General features: G+C 40.9%; 1 protein-coding gene across 1 annotated transcript; it reads left to right on the forward strand.

The window, feature by feature from the left end:
- The first annotated feature begins 9,805 nt into the window (after nt 1-9,805).
- LOC104462246 (ovalbumin-like) lies at nt 9,806-16,911 on the forward strand. The gene is made up of 8 exons (XM_010074111.1): nt 9,806-9,849; nt 11,544-11,728; nt 12,349-12,399; nt 12,884-13,012; nt 13,696-13,813; nt 14,830-14,972; nt 15,150-15,305; nt 16,393-16,911. The coding sequence occupies exons 2-8, from the start codon at nt 11,561-11,563 to the stop codon at nt 16,786-16,788; spliced, it is 1,161 nt and encodes a 386-aa protein (XP_010072413.1). The 5' UTR covers nt 9,806-9,849; nt 11,544-11,560; the 3' UTR covers nt 16,789-16,911.
- Nucleotides 16,912-20,286: the final 3,375 nt, after the last annotated feature.

The raw sequence follows: 20,286 nt of genomic DNA on the forward strand, positions 1-20,286 counted from the left end.
AGAAAGAAAGACCTGGAAATAATGCTCCTCTCAGAAACAAAGCCCCTTACTGTAGTATTGTAGTATAACCTCATATCTTCAATATTTTCACCAAGTGGAAAGCCTTCAGTATCTAGGGAGATACTACTGAAGAAGTTTGTGACTTTTCAGATCTTTAGGTGCAGGTATTTCCGCTCACACAATCTGTATTCAGGACTTACATCCAGGATTGAATGAGAATTTCAGGATGTAGTTTAGGAATATTTCCCATTGTCATGGAGTATCTTGAGAGACAGGGCGAGTGTTTTGATTTTTGTGAGAAATCCTGCCACTGCTATTGAGAATCTGGTTTCTCTGTAGGAGTTCTGTGAAATAAATACAGCTTTCAAAATAATCTGAATAGTTCTGTTGCATATGCTGGGCCACCATCCTTGAATTGATGCCTGGACAACTTCAGCAAGACATTCTTCTTTGTGCTGCACGTACTATAAGGCTGTGTCTCTTGTTCTAAGGGAACATACAAGAAGTCTACCATTTCTTCATAAATCATAATCTCCAAATACGTCTTCCTGACTGATATAATTTCCCATCTTCATTTCAGTGACATATAATTGATTTTCTGAATGTTAATTGGTGGTCCTTCTATTTATTCTAATAAAAGCACTGCAAACTAAACATGTCATTATCTGTTCTCTTACTGTACCACACAGCCTGAAACATGTTACCATAGGTAGTGATTATCGACAAGAAGTGGTTTAGACTAGGGTTTAGATCCTATTTTCAAAACCAGAACATACCCATACATGAAGTAACTGTGCAACTTAAGAACATTTTTTAAAATTTTGAGCTTAAGCAAGGTAAACCCTACAGCTCCTATTATTACCTTGAGCTTATCTCCATATAGCATTAAATGACTGAATTTTTTAGTTATTAAATAACTAAATTATTTGAATTTGTCATTTTATTTCCAAATATTTTAAAAGAATTTCCCCTAAGTGTCACCAGTAAATATATCAAGGTGATGCCTAAGAGATATATCTTCAAGAGTGTTTGTCTTAAAAGGTGGACTGCCTCAGCTCTCTAATACCCACAAGAATCATATAAAGAAATCTTTCTTATGACCTCTTGATGTGATAATCCTCTAGAAATGTTATTTCCTATTTCACAGGAAACAGGAAACCTTTCCCTTCCTTAGAGGGAAGGTTCTTTAGGTTACCATTTATCCAATTTAAAAGATTATTAACGTTAATTACTGAGTTAAGCAATCTCCCTTCTGCTGGGATACACATGCAGAACTGCAAATTACAGTGTCAGTACTCAAGAAGCGTTTAAAAAAGAAGACAGCTGGTGGTATATGGAGCTTCCTCAACCATTTGCAAAGTTAGCATTAAATACAACTTGAAATTATGACGCTGGCAGCAGGGAAACACATTTACATAGCTGCTATGAAGTCTATGGGAGAACCGCAAATACTAGCCTTCCCAAGACGGTCATACAGGATTAGCTATGGTTCACACAAATATTCAAGCAAAAAGTATTTCAAGAGATATGACATTTCAAGGCTTACTGTGTACATTATTTTCTGCTTCCCTTATAGCCAAAAACAGTCAACAGTTTTGCTACAACTGGGAAAAAAAAAAAAAAAAAAAAGTTCTGCTTCCCTTATAGCCAAAAACACTCAACAGTTTTGCTACAACTGGGGGAAAAAAAAAAAAAAAAAAAGAGAAAAAGGCAGGATTTGTAAAATTACTGTCCTAAGTTGCAGAGTATGTAAGGTTATTAAACAATTATAAAACTGTTATTAAGCTGAAATAAGGATGTCTATCACTCTGCACTTTCTAGGTACAATGACAATAAAACTATCATCATTTACTATGGAAGTATTTATTACATAACATGAAGAAAAAATAGCTATTCTCTTGTTTAATCGTTCTTTGGATTGATGATTATTTTAAAGCAAAGAAACAGAGAAAATCAAGGCTGAAATGGTAAGTGGCTTCCTAAAACTACATACAAAAGAGGTTTTCAAGGCACAGAGTCCACCTAAAGTCCTCACTGTGAAACAGAACTATTTGACTCGTTTCACACTGAGCCATTAGGTGTCACTAGGGACACGGAGATATGTCTACCAGTCTTCTGAAAGACAGACGTCTGTTGAAAACTAGGTTTGGGAGCTTAATGTACGTTAGAATTTTGTTCTTATTTGAACTTTTGTGCAAGCAGATTATTCTGACTGACATACTGCAAATGTAGACCAGTGGCACTGTGCTTGGAATCCACTATTTTTGTAAGAAAAAGACAGAAATATTATTTGGTAAAAGTCCAGAGGCATTTTAAGACGTTTGTGTCCTGAATGAAAAATTAATATCACTGTCAAATACTGCAGAAGGGATAGAGCTATTTGATTTATGAAGGAGAAAACTTCCTCTGTGGAGGCTAAAATTAAAGGTAAAAATGCAGATTTAGCAAAGTGGATCTAAATTTATTCCCTCGTATCAATGGCTGGGCCTAGAACTGTGCCTGTGCAGTGCTGGTGTGGGCCAGGAGGACCCACTGTAAAGGCACTGCCATGGTGAATGTGGCTGCTGCAGCCCCATGGGAAGCAATTCTGCAAAAAGCAGGATGGAGGCCATTGCAAAGGGACAAGCAGCCATGAGGGGAGCAAACACCCACTGCTGCTTCTGAGCTCTGAAGTCCAGCAAGAATTTAAAAATACTACCAGCTATGGAAGTCCCAGGACTGAAAAAAGCCAACGTTAGGACCCTGACAGCATGACCAGCCTCAGCACGAGCTTTCGCCTCACCCTCTGTGCATGGGCCCAGGAGCCTGTATTGGGCACTGGCACCATTTCAGTATTAGGGGTGGTCTTTGTGAGAGGAGGACATGAACTGTCCTTGGCTAGTCACAGCCAGTTGCAGCTGGCCCTGTAATGGATGAAAAGAACTCATTATATGCCAAATGTTCAGACAGTCAGAGGAGCATATGGCACCTCTGCTCAAGCATAATTAAGAAAGGATAGCAGAAGAAATGCGAGAGATGTGTCTGGAGAAACAACACAGAGGAGACATGTGGAAGGAGATGTTAATGAGAGCACGGCTGAAGGCACACCCTAGGAGATGGTGCTCCAGGCCAGAGGAGGCACCTGTGAGGGACAGCAGCCACAGGCAACCCATCCCAGGAGAGTGACACTTCAGAGGGACTGCAGCCCAGAGGTGACTGTCACTGGAGCGAGAACATCCCTGTGGAACTGCAGGCCATGGAGCAGATTAGAGCATAGGAAAAAAGCAAGCAGCAACAACCGGCACATAGAAACAGTTATACACCAGCCCCAACTTTTCGCACTGCCTGTGGCTTCACCAAAGGGAGTGGGAAATACTGAGTGTAACAAGACAGCTGAAACTAGGAAGTGGAGAAGCAGAGCTTTTGAACTGAAGTTGAGTGTGGGGAACTGGGAGGAAAGGTCAAAGTGTCTGTTTCATAGTTTGTTACATTGTTTTTTTGAATACCTGAATCATCAACAAAACTTTCATTTTAATCATCAAGAAATTATGTGAAACTCCCCAAATCAAGATTGTTGCCCACAACAGACACCCATTTCAGCTCAGCCTTGGCCTTTCAGTCCCTGCCTGAAGCACACTGCAGGTGCCTGTCTCCAGGCCTGTCTCCTGATGGACCTCAGACCCAAGCCTTGTAGCCTTGTCTCCTGGCCCATCTCTTTTGCTCGTAAGTTGGTGACAGGGCTCTGAGTGCAATAATAAGCCTTTAACAGTCCTGAGCAGCCACACTTGGACCCTCTACCCACACCTATGGGCCCAGGAGCTCTATTTAATGTATGCCTTGGACTTCAGTCTCTCTCTGTGCTACATCAGTCTCCAGTTCAAACACAGCTGTGCCCATGGCTGGCCAAGGACTGCTAGTGTGACCTTGGCCCTGCCTTGTGATCACTGGACCTGAGCCTAGTCTGACGTGTGAATTGACTTCATGGTTTGTCTTTGGACCTGCCTCATAGCCTTGACACTGCCTTATGATCTGGACTCTTGGTTGGAGCTGTCCATGATCTCTGGGCCTGTTCTGCTCAGGTCCTGGGGGACTGAGCCCTGGCTGGTGAGGCTCCTGCCCCACTGGCTGTGGGACCCCCCGTTGCCTCCTGGTTTGTCCTTCCCTGGGGGGAAGCTGGCCCTCGCTGCTCCCTGACAGTGAGCTCAGGCCTCCTCAACCCCTCTGCCAAGCACCGAGAAGCCCAGTCTCTGGTCACGCAGGGCATTGTCCTTACAAATCTTCCCAATCTCCTCACAGCACTCACCCGTTACTCAGACTCAGGCTCCTGAGTGAACACTCTTCCACCCAGCTGGGCCCTTTGCGTGCCAATGAGGAGGAAGGAACCTGTAGGTAGCTCCCACTTGGCATGGGTGATTGCATAATCTGTGTCCTTGTATTTATCATAAGGTGGAGCAGCATGTTTTCCTGCGAACATCCTTCTGCTTCACAGCAGAAATGAACTGAATTGTTTTCTTCTTTAGAAAACCCTGTAAGAGCAGTAAAGACCAAAGTAACAGGGAACATCTGTCTCCATGGATGCGACCTGCACTGTATGCCATGCCCTGTTTGGTGGTCTGTCCAATGCTGCACAACTTGGGTTCCCTGCATCCGAGGGAATGTAAGATTATCTATACTATCCTCTTTTTCCTTTTAATATTAGCTGCAATAAATGTTATTTTAAGAAATATCTTAAAGAGTTTGAGTGCCTTTCTTAATGCAGATAATAACAAACACTAGCCCTAGGTGCCTTGCAGCAGTGCACACTTTTTCAGTGACTGCAGAGACCTGTAGTCTCCTGAATTCTCTTCCTTTACCTTTCTGAAAATTAGTCACTTTTTCAAATCATCAGGAACCTTCCCCAATCATCCTGACCTCTCCTCAGTCTCCTTTTTGCTGTTCTAACTAAAGAAGCATTTTTTACTGCCCTTCACATCCCTTGTGAGTTTTCCCTCCAGCAGAATTCTTGTTTTTCGAATTCCATTACTGTATGCATGGGAAAAGCTTCTATACTCCTGCCAGGTAAACTATCCTTGCTCCCACCTCTTGTGCACTTTCTTTTTGTACTTGAGCTTGCTCAGAATGAAGGCACCTCCATCATCAGAGATAGCCTGTACGTTGCTTCAGCAGTAAGATACCTGGCATGCATGGGAACAAGTGAAAAGCTTTGCATGTAGGTGAGGCTAAAGCCCATTCAATCACAGTGAGGAAGACCTTCAGGTTCTGGGTCAGATATTCCCATCCAACCTGTTGCTGGCCTGTGGGATGTAATCATTGAAAGTTATGCCATGAAGGCCACATCAACCTATGTCAGATCAAACACTCATGGGGGAGGATTAAGAAGTTGTCAGCTGTACAACAAAGGCTGTCAGGTTAAAATTAATGTAAGACCTGTTATGGGATATCTCAATGACAATCAAGAGCAATGACAAATGCCCCCGTCACAATCTGTGAACACTTGAGGCAGCACTGCAGGCAACGTCAATCTCTTCAGTATGGCACAGCATGGCTGAAGAAAGATTCCAGGTGGGCTACAAGCTCCTGTCTGAAGGAGTTTGACCAGACACCTCATTTTCTTTGGCCTGGGGAAAAAAAACAGTCCCACAGAACAACTGAGAGAGAAACCATAATCAATAGCTACAGCAGCAAGGTCTGCAATGACAACCAGTTAGACAGACATCTGCAATCTGTCTGGGTAAAATTATTTCTCTTTCTGTGAATGGTTTCTCCTGTTCCTCATGGAAAGGCACCTTCCAGATTCACAATGTGGAACAAAGACAAACACAAAACAATTAATGTGTTCCTTCCTACTGGCAAAAAAGTAGGAACAAGGAGGACAACAAATTCTTGAGTTCTACGCAGGTTTTTCTGATTGGATGAGAGGCTTTGGCCTGTGAGCTGACCTGGACTTCCTATCCTTTTGGATAAAAAGTGCCTTTTATACTCTCAGGTGTCCAAGGCTTAGGTACTCAAGAGTCTGTTGGTTTAAGGGGCAGCTCCACAATGAAATGCCTGGCAAAGGCCAGTACAGCCTTAGCTGACCTCTTTCTTGGGACAAGCATTGTCAAACCAGGGTGTGTGACGGAACTGTTTGTACTGCTTTGCACAGTTGTGCTGGACAGGGCAATCCATTGCCAGTTGTCCCAGGTAGCCTTCCAACTGCAGGAAGGTTTGCTTACTCTCTCTAGACCCCATATTAAAAAGACCATATAAGAAATTTTGTGTGTTGAGGCTATGCTGACCAAGATCTTCATTTGCTCATGAGTAGATTCTGTTGCTTGCAACTGGCCTTGCATTAGCTATCAGTTTGAGCACAGAAAACCAAAACAGGCCTCTAGGAAAGAGAGCATATCTTTCTCATCCATTATCAAAGCTTCTTCCTCCATGTCTTTGCTTATTTTGGGTGAGTTTTAAACCACCAACCTATTCCTGAAGAGAAAACATGGCTTTTGTATAACTCAAGCAAAAGCTCTGCAGGTCAAAACACATGCAAACCTGTTGTGCAGGTCTGGAACAAGGACATTACACAGAAGTCAAATTCACCAGGTATGGTGCTCTACCAAGCAGATCCCTGCAGAGGCCAAAGGCTGCTCTCCTGAAGTCCCGGGTAGAGAGTTTGCCGCGCACCCTCTTTGCCAGCCTAAGGATCGTGAATTCCACCATTTCATGGTCACTGCAGACAAGGCTGCCCTTGAGCTTCATATTGCCCACAAGCCCTTCCTTGTTGGTGAGAACAAGGTCCATCATAGCACCTCTCCTCATTGGCTCCTCTATCACTTGGAGGAGGAAGTTATCACCAACACACTCCAGAAACCTCCTGGATTTCTTATGCCCTGTTGTCTCTCCAACAGATTTTGGGGTGGCTGAAGTCCCCCATGAGGACCAGGGCTTGTGAATGCGAGGCTGTGCCTATCTGCCTATAGAGATTCTCATCCGCTCACTCTTCCTGCTCTGTTGTGGTGGTCTGTAGCAGACACCCACTATAATGTCCCCTGTCCCTGCCCTTCCTTTAATCCTGACCCACAAGCTCTCAGTCGGCTCCTCATCTAACCCCAGGTGGAGCTCCATGCACTTGAGCTGGTAAATGACATAGAGGGCGACACTCACTCCTCATCTCACCTGCCTGTCCTTCCTGAAGAACCTGTATCCTTGCATTCCAACAGTCCAGTCATAGGACCCATCCCACCACGTCTCCGTGATGCCAATAAGATCATAGCGCTGCAGGCGTGCACGTCTCTAACTCCTCTTGTTCATTCCCCATACTACGTGTGTTTGCAGAGAGGCACTGAAGTTGGGTTCCTGATGAAGCTGACTTACTGGCTGCAATTCCTTTGTGCTGCTCTTCAGTAGCTCTCCTGCTGACCTGTGATCCTTCTCCAGGCTCTGGGCATCTGTTGCTGGCACTGGCATTAAACTTGCCGGAGTGGGATGGACTGAGGTTCTCCTCCCTCGGCAACTTTAGTTTAAAGCCCTCTTCTTATGGTAAAGTGTTAATAAAAGCTTTTATTCATAACATCCAAAAGAGGCAACACACTAAATATTCATAAAAATGTAACTCATTAAAAGAAGCACAATTCTATATGCCGGGGTTATTTGGAAACACCTTGCCCTTACTGACCTGAGCTGGTGTCGGCTCAGACAAAATACCTGACAGTTTTGGCCATAGTGGATAATTTGCCCCATGAGACTTAAGTGAGTCTCTGCCCCTTATCAGAGACTCTCATAAGACAGAAGGTATTCAGGATCCTCCATCTGACAACTCAGTCAAGGATAAAGCTTCTCCTAGAGAGTTTTCATTAAGAAACCACCATGTCCTCCTAGTTTCACAAGACTTGCTAACCCCTACAGCTGCTTTCCCTGTGAACGCAGTGGAGGATGAGCTAGGAGCTTAGCTGACCAGTCCTGCGGCTGTATCCATGCGACATGCTCACAGAGTAGGCTTGCAGAAAGATGGAAATTTTCCTACTAAAACTGCCTCCTTACTGAATCCCTCTCAAGGAACTCTTTGGCCACTCTTCTCAGCTATGGTACCACTATACCCATGCTTTAAAGTATCTGGTGGCATCCTTTTGGAGCTGGATGTCTTCTCCAGCACCTGGATGGCTGGTAAACAGTTTCTTGCCACAGTGAGAGGCAAAACTGTCCTTCTTTCCTTGTTATTTCACCAAGATGTTTCAGTGTGGCAAGATCACCCAGACCACATTGATCTGTATATTAACAGATAAGAAGAGATAGGTAGGATATCTGTACACAACTCATTACAGGTGTTTGATTGACCAGATGGTGGAGATCTTTTATTAACAATGCACCTGGGAGACACATTCCCTTTCTCCATCAGCACATTAATGCATATTTTATAGGTAGGCATAATGTTTTCTGAGAAGCACTTCTATCATCAGAAAGAGCAGACAAACTTTTTAGGCTTCTTAGGGACTCAAACAGTAGCAAAAAAAGTGAGAAAAATTATTCTGTTCTTAAGTGTATATATATGTATCTGTCAGACTATCTGTGAGGAAAACAAAACAAAACAAACTAAATCAAAACACTTGGCTGACACCTGTGGAGTAGAGATCTAACAAAAAATAACACTTTGACTTCAATCTTGTCTTGCTCAAGTCCTCTGACTGCCCTGGCAACAACAACTCGGCAAGGAGAATGTAGATTTCTACAACACAATTATTTTCACAAAAGAAAGCAGGCTGGGGCAAAGAAAACTGCACTGTCTAAACTTCTGACAGTTGTACAGAAGCCTTCTTCTTCTCCTTAACAGACATCACAGTCATTTCCATATACATTTTAAAGAATTATGCAGTACTGACTTTGGATTTTCCCCCGTCCCCTTTTTTAAAATCACATAGTGCTTTACAGAGGTCAGAATAGTTTCTTTACTGTTTGTCTACTGTATTATTTCAATACAGAACAATAGCTTTTATAACTGAAATGTTTTTATAACTGAAATATATTTGCTATTGTATATTATGATTGTCCCACAGACCATGAACACTCCTTCAGCTGGATTTCACAGTTCCTCTGTCATCTGACAGGCCATTAAGTTATCCATGGAAGATGTGAGAGACACATTGCAAGTGCATACCACAAACACATTTGGAATTGACTACTTTTTACTTTCTCTGGGGCTATGTTTTACCATTAGTTCCTGGGAATAAAATAGTTTGCTATAAAACCTTCACATCCATCAAAAGATCTTTTTTTAAATATCCCAACATTTCAAAGAAAATGTGCCTGCTTTTGACTTTCTTCTCAACTGGTTTTCTCACATGTACCTTTCTTTATTCCCCAGTTTTGTTAGCCGAATAAGCCAAGACCCATCCTCACTTATCAACTGCATTTTGTACATTCAAAAAGGATCAATTGAAAGAGAGTGCTGGTCTGTTACTACAACCATAATAACAAATTGACTAATAATCAACAGATTGATTAATAACTGCTAAATATATTTTCCATCACTATGGTTTTCACATTTTTTGTTTTTATTAACATCCCAGTCTCTAGTCACAAATGAGGCTTAAAGGAACATAAGCATTATTTCCCGGTCTTTCCTCCAGTTCAACAGTCCTGATGTACTGGTGGAAAACACTTTGTTATACACAAGAAAAAACTAATATTTGCTCTCCCTTCAATCAAAAATTGATCCATTGAAACTAAAATCTGACCTAATCCCATTAAATTATTTTTATGGCGTCAAAGGTCAAGCTTCTGAAGGGCAGCAGCGGGTGGGTCTCAATTCAGACTGTATAAATTCCCAGGGGCTCAGCTAGTCTGTCCATATACAGCTGGAAAAGCTGTATTGTCTTTGGTGCTGAAGCTCAAAAGGTAAGCGCATTTCTCTAGGAAAATTTACCTTCTAACTACATGATTTCTTGCTTATGCCTAAACTTAACAATAAAAAAAGAGAGCAATTATTGTGTTATGTTTTGTACCTTTAAGAACAGAATATTTACATTATATTCTCTACAAAAACTTTTTACCTGTGTTTATGTATTCTACGCTATTTTATTATGTGTAAAACTGGAGTATTTGTTTACAGGAGCCTTTTAAAAGTTTATTCTTTGTGCTTAAAATGTCCTTTTCAGAGCAGCTTATCCTCTCATTCAGTATCTTTTAAGTTTGATTTTGGCAGCAAAAGACTACAAGTTTGCTTTGTTGACCTGTGGTTCAACGGAGTGCACTGAGAGCAACACTGTAGCATTCAGTGAATTTGCTACGTTTATTTTAGTGTGAAATGTCTCTAACAAACAAATTTCTCTTTCCAATCCCTGGAAAATATATCAGCTGAACACTATACAAGATAAGAATGTGTGTGAGTGTACAGACTTATATTTTACAATAATCTATAAAGGTGAACTTGTAAACAGAAATGAAAGTGAGAGAAACGTGTGTGCGGCCCTATGCGCATACTCATGTGCATGGTCACTAAAATCCTTGGTGGGGTTTAATACTCCAAAGACAAACTTGAGACTCCAGAATTAAGCATCTACATAAGGGGCAACATTTTGAAAGACAGCAAACTTTCACAGTCTCTATAAATCGCAGGAAGGAAATTAGATTCATGCTGACCTCAAAAGTTGTGCTTTATGGAAGCACAGTGGCTGCACAGGACTTCTACTGCCCAGCACTTCATAGCAGCCTCAGATAGAAACAAATATACAGCTTTTACTGGTCTATGCCACAAACAAACATTCAGTTAACAGTGCTGTATTATGGTAGACATTGCTATTTTATCACGTCTGCATTTCTGTTCTATCTGAATGTCACTAACAAAATTTAATTTCTCAGAGATGTTATAGTGTATATATAGTATATATATATATACAGACATATTTAAGCAAAGCAAGCTGTATCTGAAAGCGCAACACAGTGTAATATTAATTTTGTGCATTGGTCTCCTAGAGTAGGTGACCTTAGACAAATTATATTGCCTATCCATGCTTCCATTACTAAAACAAAGGTAAAAATACAAGCCTTTGAAGATCTACTGGCATTAAGTGCTGTGCACAAGTAGATATTTTACTGGACTTATTTATTTTTAGAAAATAAAAATAGTCAGCCAGCCCCTGCTTTTCCTTATACCTGTTCAAACCTAGAGCAGGTCTACTGAAATTTGTACTTTAAATTTCTGGCTTTGCAAGTATGTAAAAGAGATTGTGTTTTCTTGTTTTCATCAAAGGTACTACAAAGTACCAAGGAATCCAAGCCTTCACGGAATGAAAATAAGCATGGGTTTACTGTACTGCTTTGAAACTGTAAACAGAAATCACATACAGATTTAAGACCTCTGAGGAACTTTACTGCCAAAAAGGCAACCGAATACAAATGCAAAAGAAATAGATTTAGGAATACAGAGTTTCATGAGAGGTGGGCATAGCAATAGGCATGTTACCACATAAGGACTTCAAATTTACTTGTTTATATTTAATTGCCTAAAAGTTACTCTTAAAGTACCTTGTGCTGTGTTTGTATGACATTTCATTATTACACTGTCATTGTACTTCTGCTATTTGCTCTAGACAATACCGGTTTCACAATGGGCTCCATCAGTGCAGCAAGCGCGGAATTTTGTCTTGATGTATTCAAGGAACTGAAAGTCCAGCATGTCAACGAGAACATCTTCTACTCTCCTCTGAGCATCATTTCAGCTCTCTCCATGGTCTACCTAGGTGCAAGAGAAAACACCAGGGCTCAGATAGATAAGGTGAGGCTACAGTTAAGGATTTAAACCTTCCTGCTGCTCAACAGAGCCATAGTACTTAATTATATGATAATGTCCCTTGCATAGCTCAGAGGTTAAAAAATCTGAATCCAGAGTTATCAAAAGCTGTGGCCACTTCAAACTTCTATTAGTGTTAAGCAAATGCATCAGCCATAAATCTTGAAACTGGATTTAAATTTTAATTTTATCATTAGATTTTCAAAGAGAACACCACATTCCAGTGGTCCTTTGTTTAGAATAAGGAAGTACATAAAATCTCCAGGGAAATAGCCAAAACATGTCTCCAGTCTGCAAAATGTTTCACATGTTTCCTACAGCTCTTGCTTCCCTCATAGAGTGGCTGGCTTGTTACTTGGAAGAAAGTTAATATTATTAACAGCACACACTGGAGCTGATTTCTAGATGTTCAATAGAAAAAAGACATCATCTAAGCAGACAACAGTATGCACAGCCACATAGATGGTACCGATGGATTGCACCTTTCAAGTCATCCAACTTCTCAGTTAGCCAACAGGTTTACTTCAAACATCATGTGTTAATCTCAGTTGCATAACCTTTTTTGTCATACCTGTTATTTCAACTACTATTATTTTCAATTACAGGTTGTTCACTTTGATAAAATCACAGGATCTGGAGAGACTATTGAATTTCAGGTAAATGAATAATTTAATCTCCTTTTTTATGTACCTTTCCCCTGGGAGCAAAACCTAGCAGATAAAGCAGTCTCCTAGCAGTTCCAACTCCTCTCTGATGAGTAGCTAGCGCTCTGCATCCAGCAGTTGGGGGAACACTTTGTTCATAAGAATTGAGAGAGAAGGGAGGTAACAGGATTCAGAACAAGCAGAAGATGGAACCCAGCACCAAAACATTGGGCTAATAGGGAAAATTACAGATATTTGTATGCTTAGGCAAGGTAGCTGGATGTTACTGGTCAAATGGGACTGGTTTGGAATGGAGGAAAGCCTGCCTGATCTGCTGGAGCAACATTACTAATGTCCTATAAATGTTTTTTTTAAGAGTCCCCCTGAGAAAGGCATGAGAAAATTACTCTTCTCATACAGTATGAAAAACCTACTAAGTACTGAAACTAGAATAACAAAATCTATCTTTTTATTTGTATGCATGTCAACGATTCAGTGCGGCACATCTGCAAACATCCACCCTTCACTTAAAGACATGTTCACCCAAATCACCAGACTAAGTGACAATTATTCACTCAGCTTTGCCAGTAGACTTTATGCTGAAGAGAGATACCCAATCTTACCGGTGAGTTGCTCTGAGATCTGATCTGAGTGTATTTCCATGTCAAAGCTGCACCATTCTGTAATGCAAAAGCACTGTCAGAAGTCTAGGTTCTGCTAAAGAAATTTTCTTCCATATGGAAGACAGGATTCATGACTTCTGTCTATCACAGCCCCAACCCTCTACAGCCTTGAGAAAAAACGTGCCTAGCCAAAAAGATCTTTGTGCAAAGCACAATCACGATCCAATTATGTCAAGGTATAATTAATAAAGGGAACTTTCGTTGGAAAGAGTTAACTCCAACTGTTTTTCCAACTTGTAAAACAAACCTGAAAAATAACTTCAGGTTCTCAAAAACATTCCAAGTTTTGACACTGAAAGGAACATTTAATTTGAAATTAAAGGAAAATACCATTGCAAAATAAAAAGTTTAAAAGTGGGTAAAATAAAAAAACCCATACTTCAGCTGAAATGAATGCCATTTTTGGATCAAACTCAATTCTGGAAAATGTTTTAAAAAATGTAAGCATATTCTCTTGCTTGAAACAATGAATGTCAAATCTTAAGATGCTTATGTACCAGAATCATGGCTTACTGATTATCCTTAATAAGCAGATTATTCACATCTGTCAATTTCAATCTTGCATTTCACATTTGCAAAATGCTTTGACATTCTGATCTGAAAACTGTATACTCTTTCTTTGCAGGAATACTTACAATGTGTGAAGGAACTGTATAAAGGAGGCTTGGAAACTATCAGCTTTCAAACGGCTGCAGATCAAGCCAGAGAGCTCATCAATTCTTGGGTTGAAAGCCAGACAAATGGTAAGAGCAAGTCAAGTATTGGCACTGGTGCTTTCCCTCCTGCTACCATGTTTGAACACCATATGAGAATGCTTAAGTCAGGAGAGAAAAAACAGATATGGAACTACCTTTTAACAATTTATTTTCCTGAGACACATCCCTTTTAGAGGATTCTCTCTATCTGTATGGGCTTTGCAGTTATGTAATATGTCCAGTCCTGATGAAAAGGACAGCAGTAGAATATGCTTTCTACACAGTGCCAAGGGAGAACCTGGATATCCTTTGATCAGCTTTGCCCTCAAGCGTCCCAGAGTTGTTGTGTGCCTGTTAAGTAGGGCATGCAGTCATAAAGCACTTGAAAAATCTTAACAGGTAAAGGGCAATGGAAAACCACAGAGTTAAGGAATGGTAGGGAGGCATATGAAATGCATAGAGAAAAGATGCTGAATTTTAACTGAAATTAAAATATTCACAATCACACAATTGCTGGTGTGGTGTCATACTTTGAAGGAGAAGGCCAGGCCATGATTAAGCTACTGGTGGGAAAGGACTAAGGGAGGAGCTTGCGATTTGCATGAGGACTGCAGAATAAACAAGAACAAAGTATAAGAAGAAGGCAGAGTAAAATTCTGGTTTCCTTTCCTGTTACCTTTTTTATATAGACATCTCCATTCAACCTTGGTTTGAAGCTAGAAGTATTTATGTTTACTGTTGGGGCTGGAGAACACCCTGGGATAAAAGGTTCTAATGGTTCTTCCCATTGTCAGAAAATATACAGATTTACCCATTTTGTAACAAGATAATCTCTGGGTCTTATAACTCTCCTTATAATTCTTTACAGAGTGAAACAACAGCTATTGCCAACAGGAGTAAGCAAATCAACCTCAGAAGTACAAGATTATAGATGAAAAAACAAAACAATGTCCTTGCCCTACATCCTCCTCTCCACAAATTCTATACCTGTTATTTAACGTTGTGATTGCCAAGTAAGATAGACGTGTTATACATGTGTTCTCTTTTCCTATTCGTTCTTAAAGGAATGATCAAAAATATCCTTCAACCGGGCTCTGTGAATCCCCAAACTGAAATGGTCCTTGTCAATGCCATTTACTTCAAAGGACTGTGGGAGAAAGCATTTAAGGATGAAGACACCCAGACAGTGCCTTTCAGAATGACTGAGGTACATGGGCATATATCACCTTAAAGGTGTCATCTTCTAGAATTTATGGAAAGAGTAGAAACATTGTTATATAGTCTTCCTGGACAAGAGCAATCAGTAGTTTTAACCATAAGTAGACATTTCTACACTCTAAGAATAATCTTTGTGAAAACTGCATTATCTTATTTGGTTTTGCAGCAAGAAAGCAAACCCGTGCAGATGATGTATCAGGTCGGTTCATTTAAAGTGGCAGTGATGGCTTCTGACAAAATTAAGATCCTGGAGCTTCCATATGCCAGCGGGGAGCTGAGCATGTTGGTGCTGTTGCCTGATGATGTCACTGGACTGGAGCAGGTATGGCCCTAGCAGTTGGGTTTCAGAAAACCATAAGCACAGTGAAATTTAGGTGCTGCAAAGCCCTTCACAGTAAAGTTACCCTAAAACACATCACCAGCACAGATCTGAACACTGGTAACATGGGATTGTTGCATAGAAGCATGCAGCTGTATCAGTTGGTCCTGCAACGGTTTGTGCTGAGCATGGATTGCTTAACGAACCGCTTTAGTGGGTTAAATATTTGTTACTGCAAAACAGATTCTTCTCAGCTAAGCAACTATTATTCCAGCAGCTTGAACTCCAAAGGTCTTATATCTCTACTCCTGCTCACTGAGGAACTTCCTGGGAAGTTCACATTAGCTTTACTGGTTGTAATTATTGTTTGGTTTGGCAGTGCTCAACATGCTTCATATCTTCAAAAATTAAACTATCTAAAAATTGGATATAAGGGGTACTGGAATGGTTAAAGGAATTTCAGAAAATAAAATGCACATGGCAATGTGTCTTTCTTAATTGTCAATTATAACTTTGAACTGAGTGAGCTTGGACTGGTACAGTGTAACTAAAATGGAAGGATACTTTACAACTTAGCTTTTAATTTTCAAAAAGCCAAATTCTACTAAAAATATTAGTTCCTAGTATAGTAACAACTGATAGTTCAGGTATTAGTAATTGGTTACCATTAACACCTGGTTGCTTAGAGGTCTTAAAAGTAGATAGAGCTTACAACTCAAAAGCACAGAATGGTTTTTGGAATATATTTGCCAAGTGAAAAAGATAAACAGGGAAGAGCTTTAGGTGCAATTTGCTTAGTAGCCATCTCACTAAAAAAAATAATTACCAGTGAGCCTATTAAAGAAATAGAAAGCAGGACACAGCAGAAAGAGTCATAGTTTGCTCTTCTCTCCTAGATACAAAAGCTCCTAGATAGAGCTTTCCTCTCTACATATACATTCTCTCCTGTATATACCTAGAAAAAAAAGACATGCCAAGAGCAGTTAGTTTAAAAGAAAAAAAAAAACAAACTACCAAACACTAGTATTGCCTTGCCACAAAGGAAGTTGTGCTGTTATCCCAGACATCTCATTCTCTTTTCTCCTTGCAGCTTGAGACTTCAATCACCTTTGAAAAACTCATGGAGTGGACCAGTTCTAATGTGATGGAAGAGAGGACAATGAAAGTATACCTCCCTCACATGAGGATGGAGGAAAAATATAACCTTACATCTGTCTTAATGGCTTTGGGTGTGACCGACCTGTTCAGCTCATCAGCTAATCTCTCTGGCATCTCTTCAGCAGAGAGCCTGAAGATGTCTGAAGCTGTCCATGAAGCATTTGTAGAAATCTATGAATCAGGCAGCCAGGTGGTGGGCTCAACAGGAGCTGGGACAGAGGTTACAAGTGTCTCGGAAGAGTTTAGGGTTGACCACCCTTTCCTCTTCTTGATCAAGCACAACCCAACCAACAGCATCCTCTTCTTTGGCAGATGCTTTTCCCCTTAAAGACAAGAAAGCTGAAAGAGTTTCTGTCCCTCACAGCAAGACCCAAAGCACTGCAGTATCAAGGGTAAAAAGAAAAGCATACTTTCTCTTTCATCCATATTTCCTAAATCTAGAAGCCTTTCTTTAAAAAAAAACCACAAGTTACATCAGAGAAATCATGCCATGAAAACAGGGTCCCTTTGCCTTTCTGTATAGAGTAAAATTATTTTCTGACAGATGAAGGGTTAAGGGAAAGAAAATCAGACCCAAAGAAAGCATGAGCATGAACAGAGATATTCCTGGTGCAAGTTAACAATAATAGTGCCGAATCATCACGCTGAAAAATCACAAACACATTTATCCACAGAAGTTTTATGGAAAAAAATGCAGCCTTCCAATTAAGCCAGGTTTCTCTATAGCCAAGCTTTGTGGTGACTTCTCTGGAATTAGTCACTCAAAAGCTCCCAGATGAAATTCTGACTGTCACCAACTCTTCCTTCTCTGAGAAGGCAATTGCTTTGTGCTCCTGATACTGTAAGGCTCTTTCTCACTTTCTAAAGATGCATTCTAGAAATCTTATAATTCATATTTCTCCTTAAACCTTTTTGGCTCAATCATCATGACCAAATATGGCATTTTACTATTCAAATTGTTTTCCATGTATCCATATGTAACGGGCCTTGTGGATGTACTCTTTTGCTCCTTTAATCATAATAAAAACACGTTTAAGCAAATGCATTTCATTTGGAGTATTTCAAGCGTACCTGTGATGGGGTAATCCTGGTGATACACACAAATTTGAGGATGAGAACCTAGAGAGCAGCCCTGAGAAAAGAGAGCTGGGGGTTTGGGTTGGTGGCAAGTTGAATATGAGTCAACGGTGTGCTCTGGCAGGCCAAATGGCCAATCATGTCCTGGGGTGCACCAAGCACAACATGGCTAGCTGGGAGAGGGAAGTGATTGTTCCACTCTACACTCCACTGGCGCAACCCCACCTTGAGTGCTGTGTGCAGTTTTGGGCACCTCAATATAAGATGGACATTAGACTATTAGAGTGCGTCCAGAGGAGGACAATCAAGATGGTGAAAGGCCTCAAGAGCAAATCTTATGAGGAGCAGCTGAGGTCACTTGGCTTGTTCAGTTTGGAGAAGAGAAGGCTGAGGTGACCTCATGGCAGTCTACAACTGCCTTAAGGGGGAGCAGTCGAGGGGGAGGAGCTGATCTCCTCTCTTTGTTGACCAGCAATAGCACACAGGGAAAGGGAATGAAACTGCGTCAGGGAAAGTTCAGGCTGGACGTTACGAAAAGGTTCTTCACAGAGAGGGTGGTCAGTCACCAGAACAGGTTCCCCAGGGAAGTGGTCATGGCATGAAGCCTCTCGGAGTTCAAGAAGTATCTGGATGATGCCCTTAGTCATATTGTTTAGCTTTAGATAGTCCTGAGTGGAGCAGGGAGTTGGACTTGATGATCCTTATAGGTCCCTTCCAACTTGAGATATTCTATGATTCTTTTATCGGAGTTGGTTCATTGTTTAGAGAGAGATGAGGAATGAGAGTCTGTCCTAACTCTGAGCTAAGATACAATATTGAGACCAATTTTCTGCCAGGAAGGGACCAGCATGACCCATAATCCCTCATGAATACAAGTCAAACTAGTCAGATATAACACTTCCCAGCACAAACCATGATTCATCCAGTCTCTTTGAAATGCAGTTGATAAGCAGTTTCGAAGGCAGCTGAATACATGCAGAATCTACATGCCGCTGAGGCAACAACACTGCCGCAGAACACGCATGGCAATGGGAAAGAAGAAGGAGCTTTCTAGTTATCTTTATGGTGTATTTATAAAGGCTTTTATTATAGGCTTTTATTTTTTAACTAAAGAGAATAATCATGCTAAAAGAAGCAAGGTCCATGGCAAGTTATAGTTGCTCTCTGGAATGAATTATTGTTCCCTATATCACTGAAACAAGAAAGGAAACAGACCTGTGAGGAACTGTCACAGAGAAGTAGCAGAAGAGTGAAAGAGAAGTGTCTGGGCAGGGGGTGAAGTTACTGCAAGAAAGCTATGCTCTTTCCTGACTCCAGTAAGCACAGCATGGTACCAGTGCTGGGTAGTCTGTGGTGGCATGTTTTTGCAGTTCCACCACAAAGTATTTGTTTGTTCTACTTGTTCTGGCTACTCCCCACCCTCCTCAAGATAACACATATTTTGGCAGTACCTAGGGGGTATAACTTGCTGGTAGCAAACATGATCTTGCTAAAGAAGGAAGATAACATGACACCACCTTCACTGGTGTATAAATAGTTCAAATATTTTCCTTCACTTTCCTGCATCTTCGTCAATTGCTGGTCAGGAGACAACAAATGGGGAAATTTATTGCAAGAGATCTAAGAATGTGTTTACTATTTTCCTGGAATTTCTGTTGACCTGGTCATGGAAATAGGACACTTAAAATCATGAGGACATTTAATTTTCAGCAGATTTGTTCTAAAACAGCACTATTTCTAAGCAATTGCAGTTCTTATCAATTAAAACACACTTCTTCACAAACGGAAGATGCAAATAAGTACTCCTGTATGTAGACAGGTAGATTCAATGCGGTCTCCTGTTTTCTGCTGACTTCTGCCAGTGCTGCAACAGGCAGTCATATTCTTGTCCTCAGCAGTCACTTCCTCAGCCTTCTTTAACATTCTCAGCCCCATGTTTTCAGAGACTCCAAACTTTGAAACTGTTTTGGGACTTGGCAAACCATACACCCAGTGAGGAATAGATGCTGGAGTCCTCAAATCTCAGAAACTGAAATATTTGTCTAACAGTTAAAAACTTCCAACAGGCTTCCACACCTGAGGCACTGCAGCTCCTGTAATAACAGGCACATAAAGGACAGGCCTGGATGTAGCCCCAGACTGGGTGACAGATATCAGACCTCTGTCACTCGGCATGGAACAAGTACGGAAGAAGGCTCAGACTCACAGCTTTAGGACCTGTCATCAGAGGCTTTTGATGTCAGCACACCACATTATATTTGTAATTTCACATGTGCAGAGAGACACAATTAATTCAAAGGATCAGTGAGCTGTGCAAATACAAGGAGCAAAGGTGAGATAATACATAGCTCCATGCTACACGTTTTTAGTCCCAGTAGCATAATTTACATTTTGCATCCATTTTGCTATATGTGGATATCAATGTGCCATCATTTGTACCTAGTGTCCCTTTCTTCACTGTTATACTCTTAAACATCACAAGATAAAGACTCTAATACCATACAGTCTAACTGTCCTGTGACATGAGCAAACACTCACAACTGCATGCTACTCCTGGGGAAAAAAAGATTCCAAACTAATTTTGAGCTTTTTTGAACTCATACAGCACTTTCCTACTTTTTCTGAATGTTAGCAATACCAACCCACAGTCTAAAATCAATGCAGGCAAACAATGAACTTCTACTAGTGGCATCTTACAGACAACAGGAACAGGCTCCTGGAAGTGAGGAAATCCTTACAGTGGAAGGCT

This window comes from Pterocles gutturalis, unplaced genomic scaffold, assembly GCF_000699245.1.
Source record: "Pterocles gutturalis isolate BGI_N339 unplaced genomic scaffold, ASM69924v1 scaffold6427, whole genome shotgun sequence".
In the NCBI taxonomy this organism is placed as follows: domain Eukaryota; kingdom Metazoa; phylum Chordata; class Aves; order Pterocliformes; family Pteroclidae; genus Pterocles; species Pterocles gutturalis.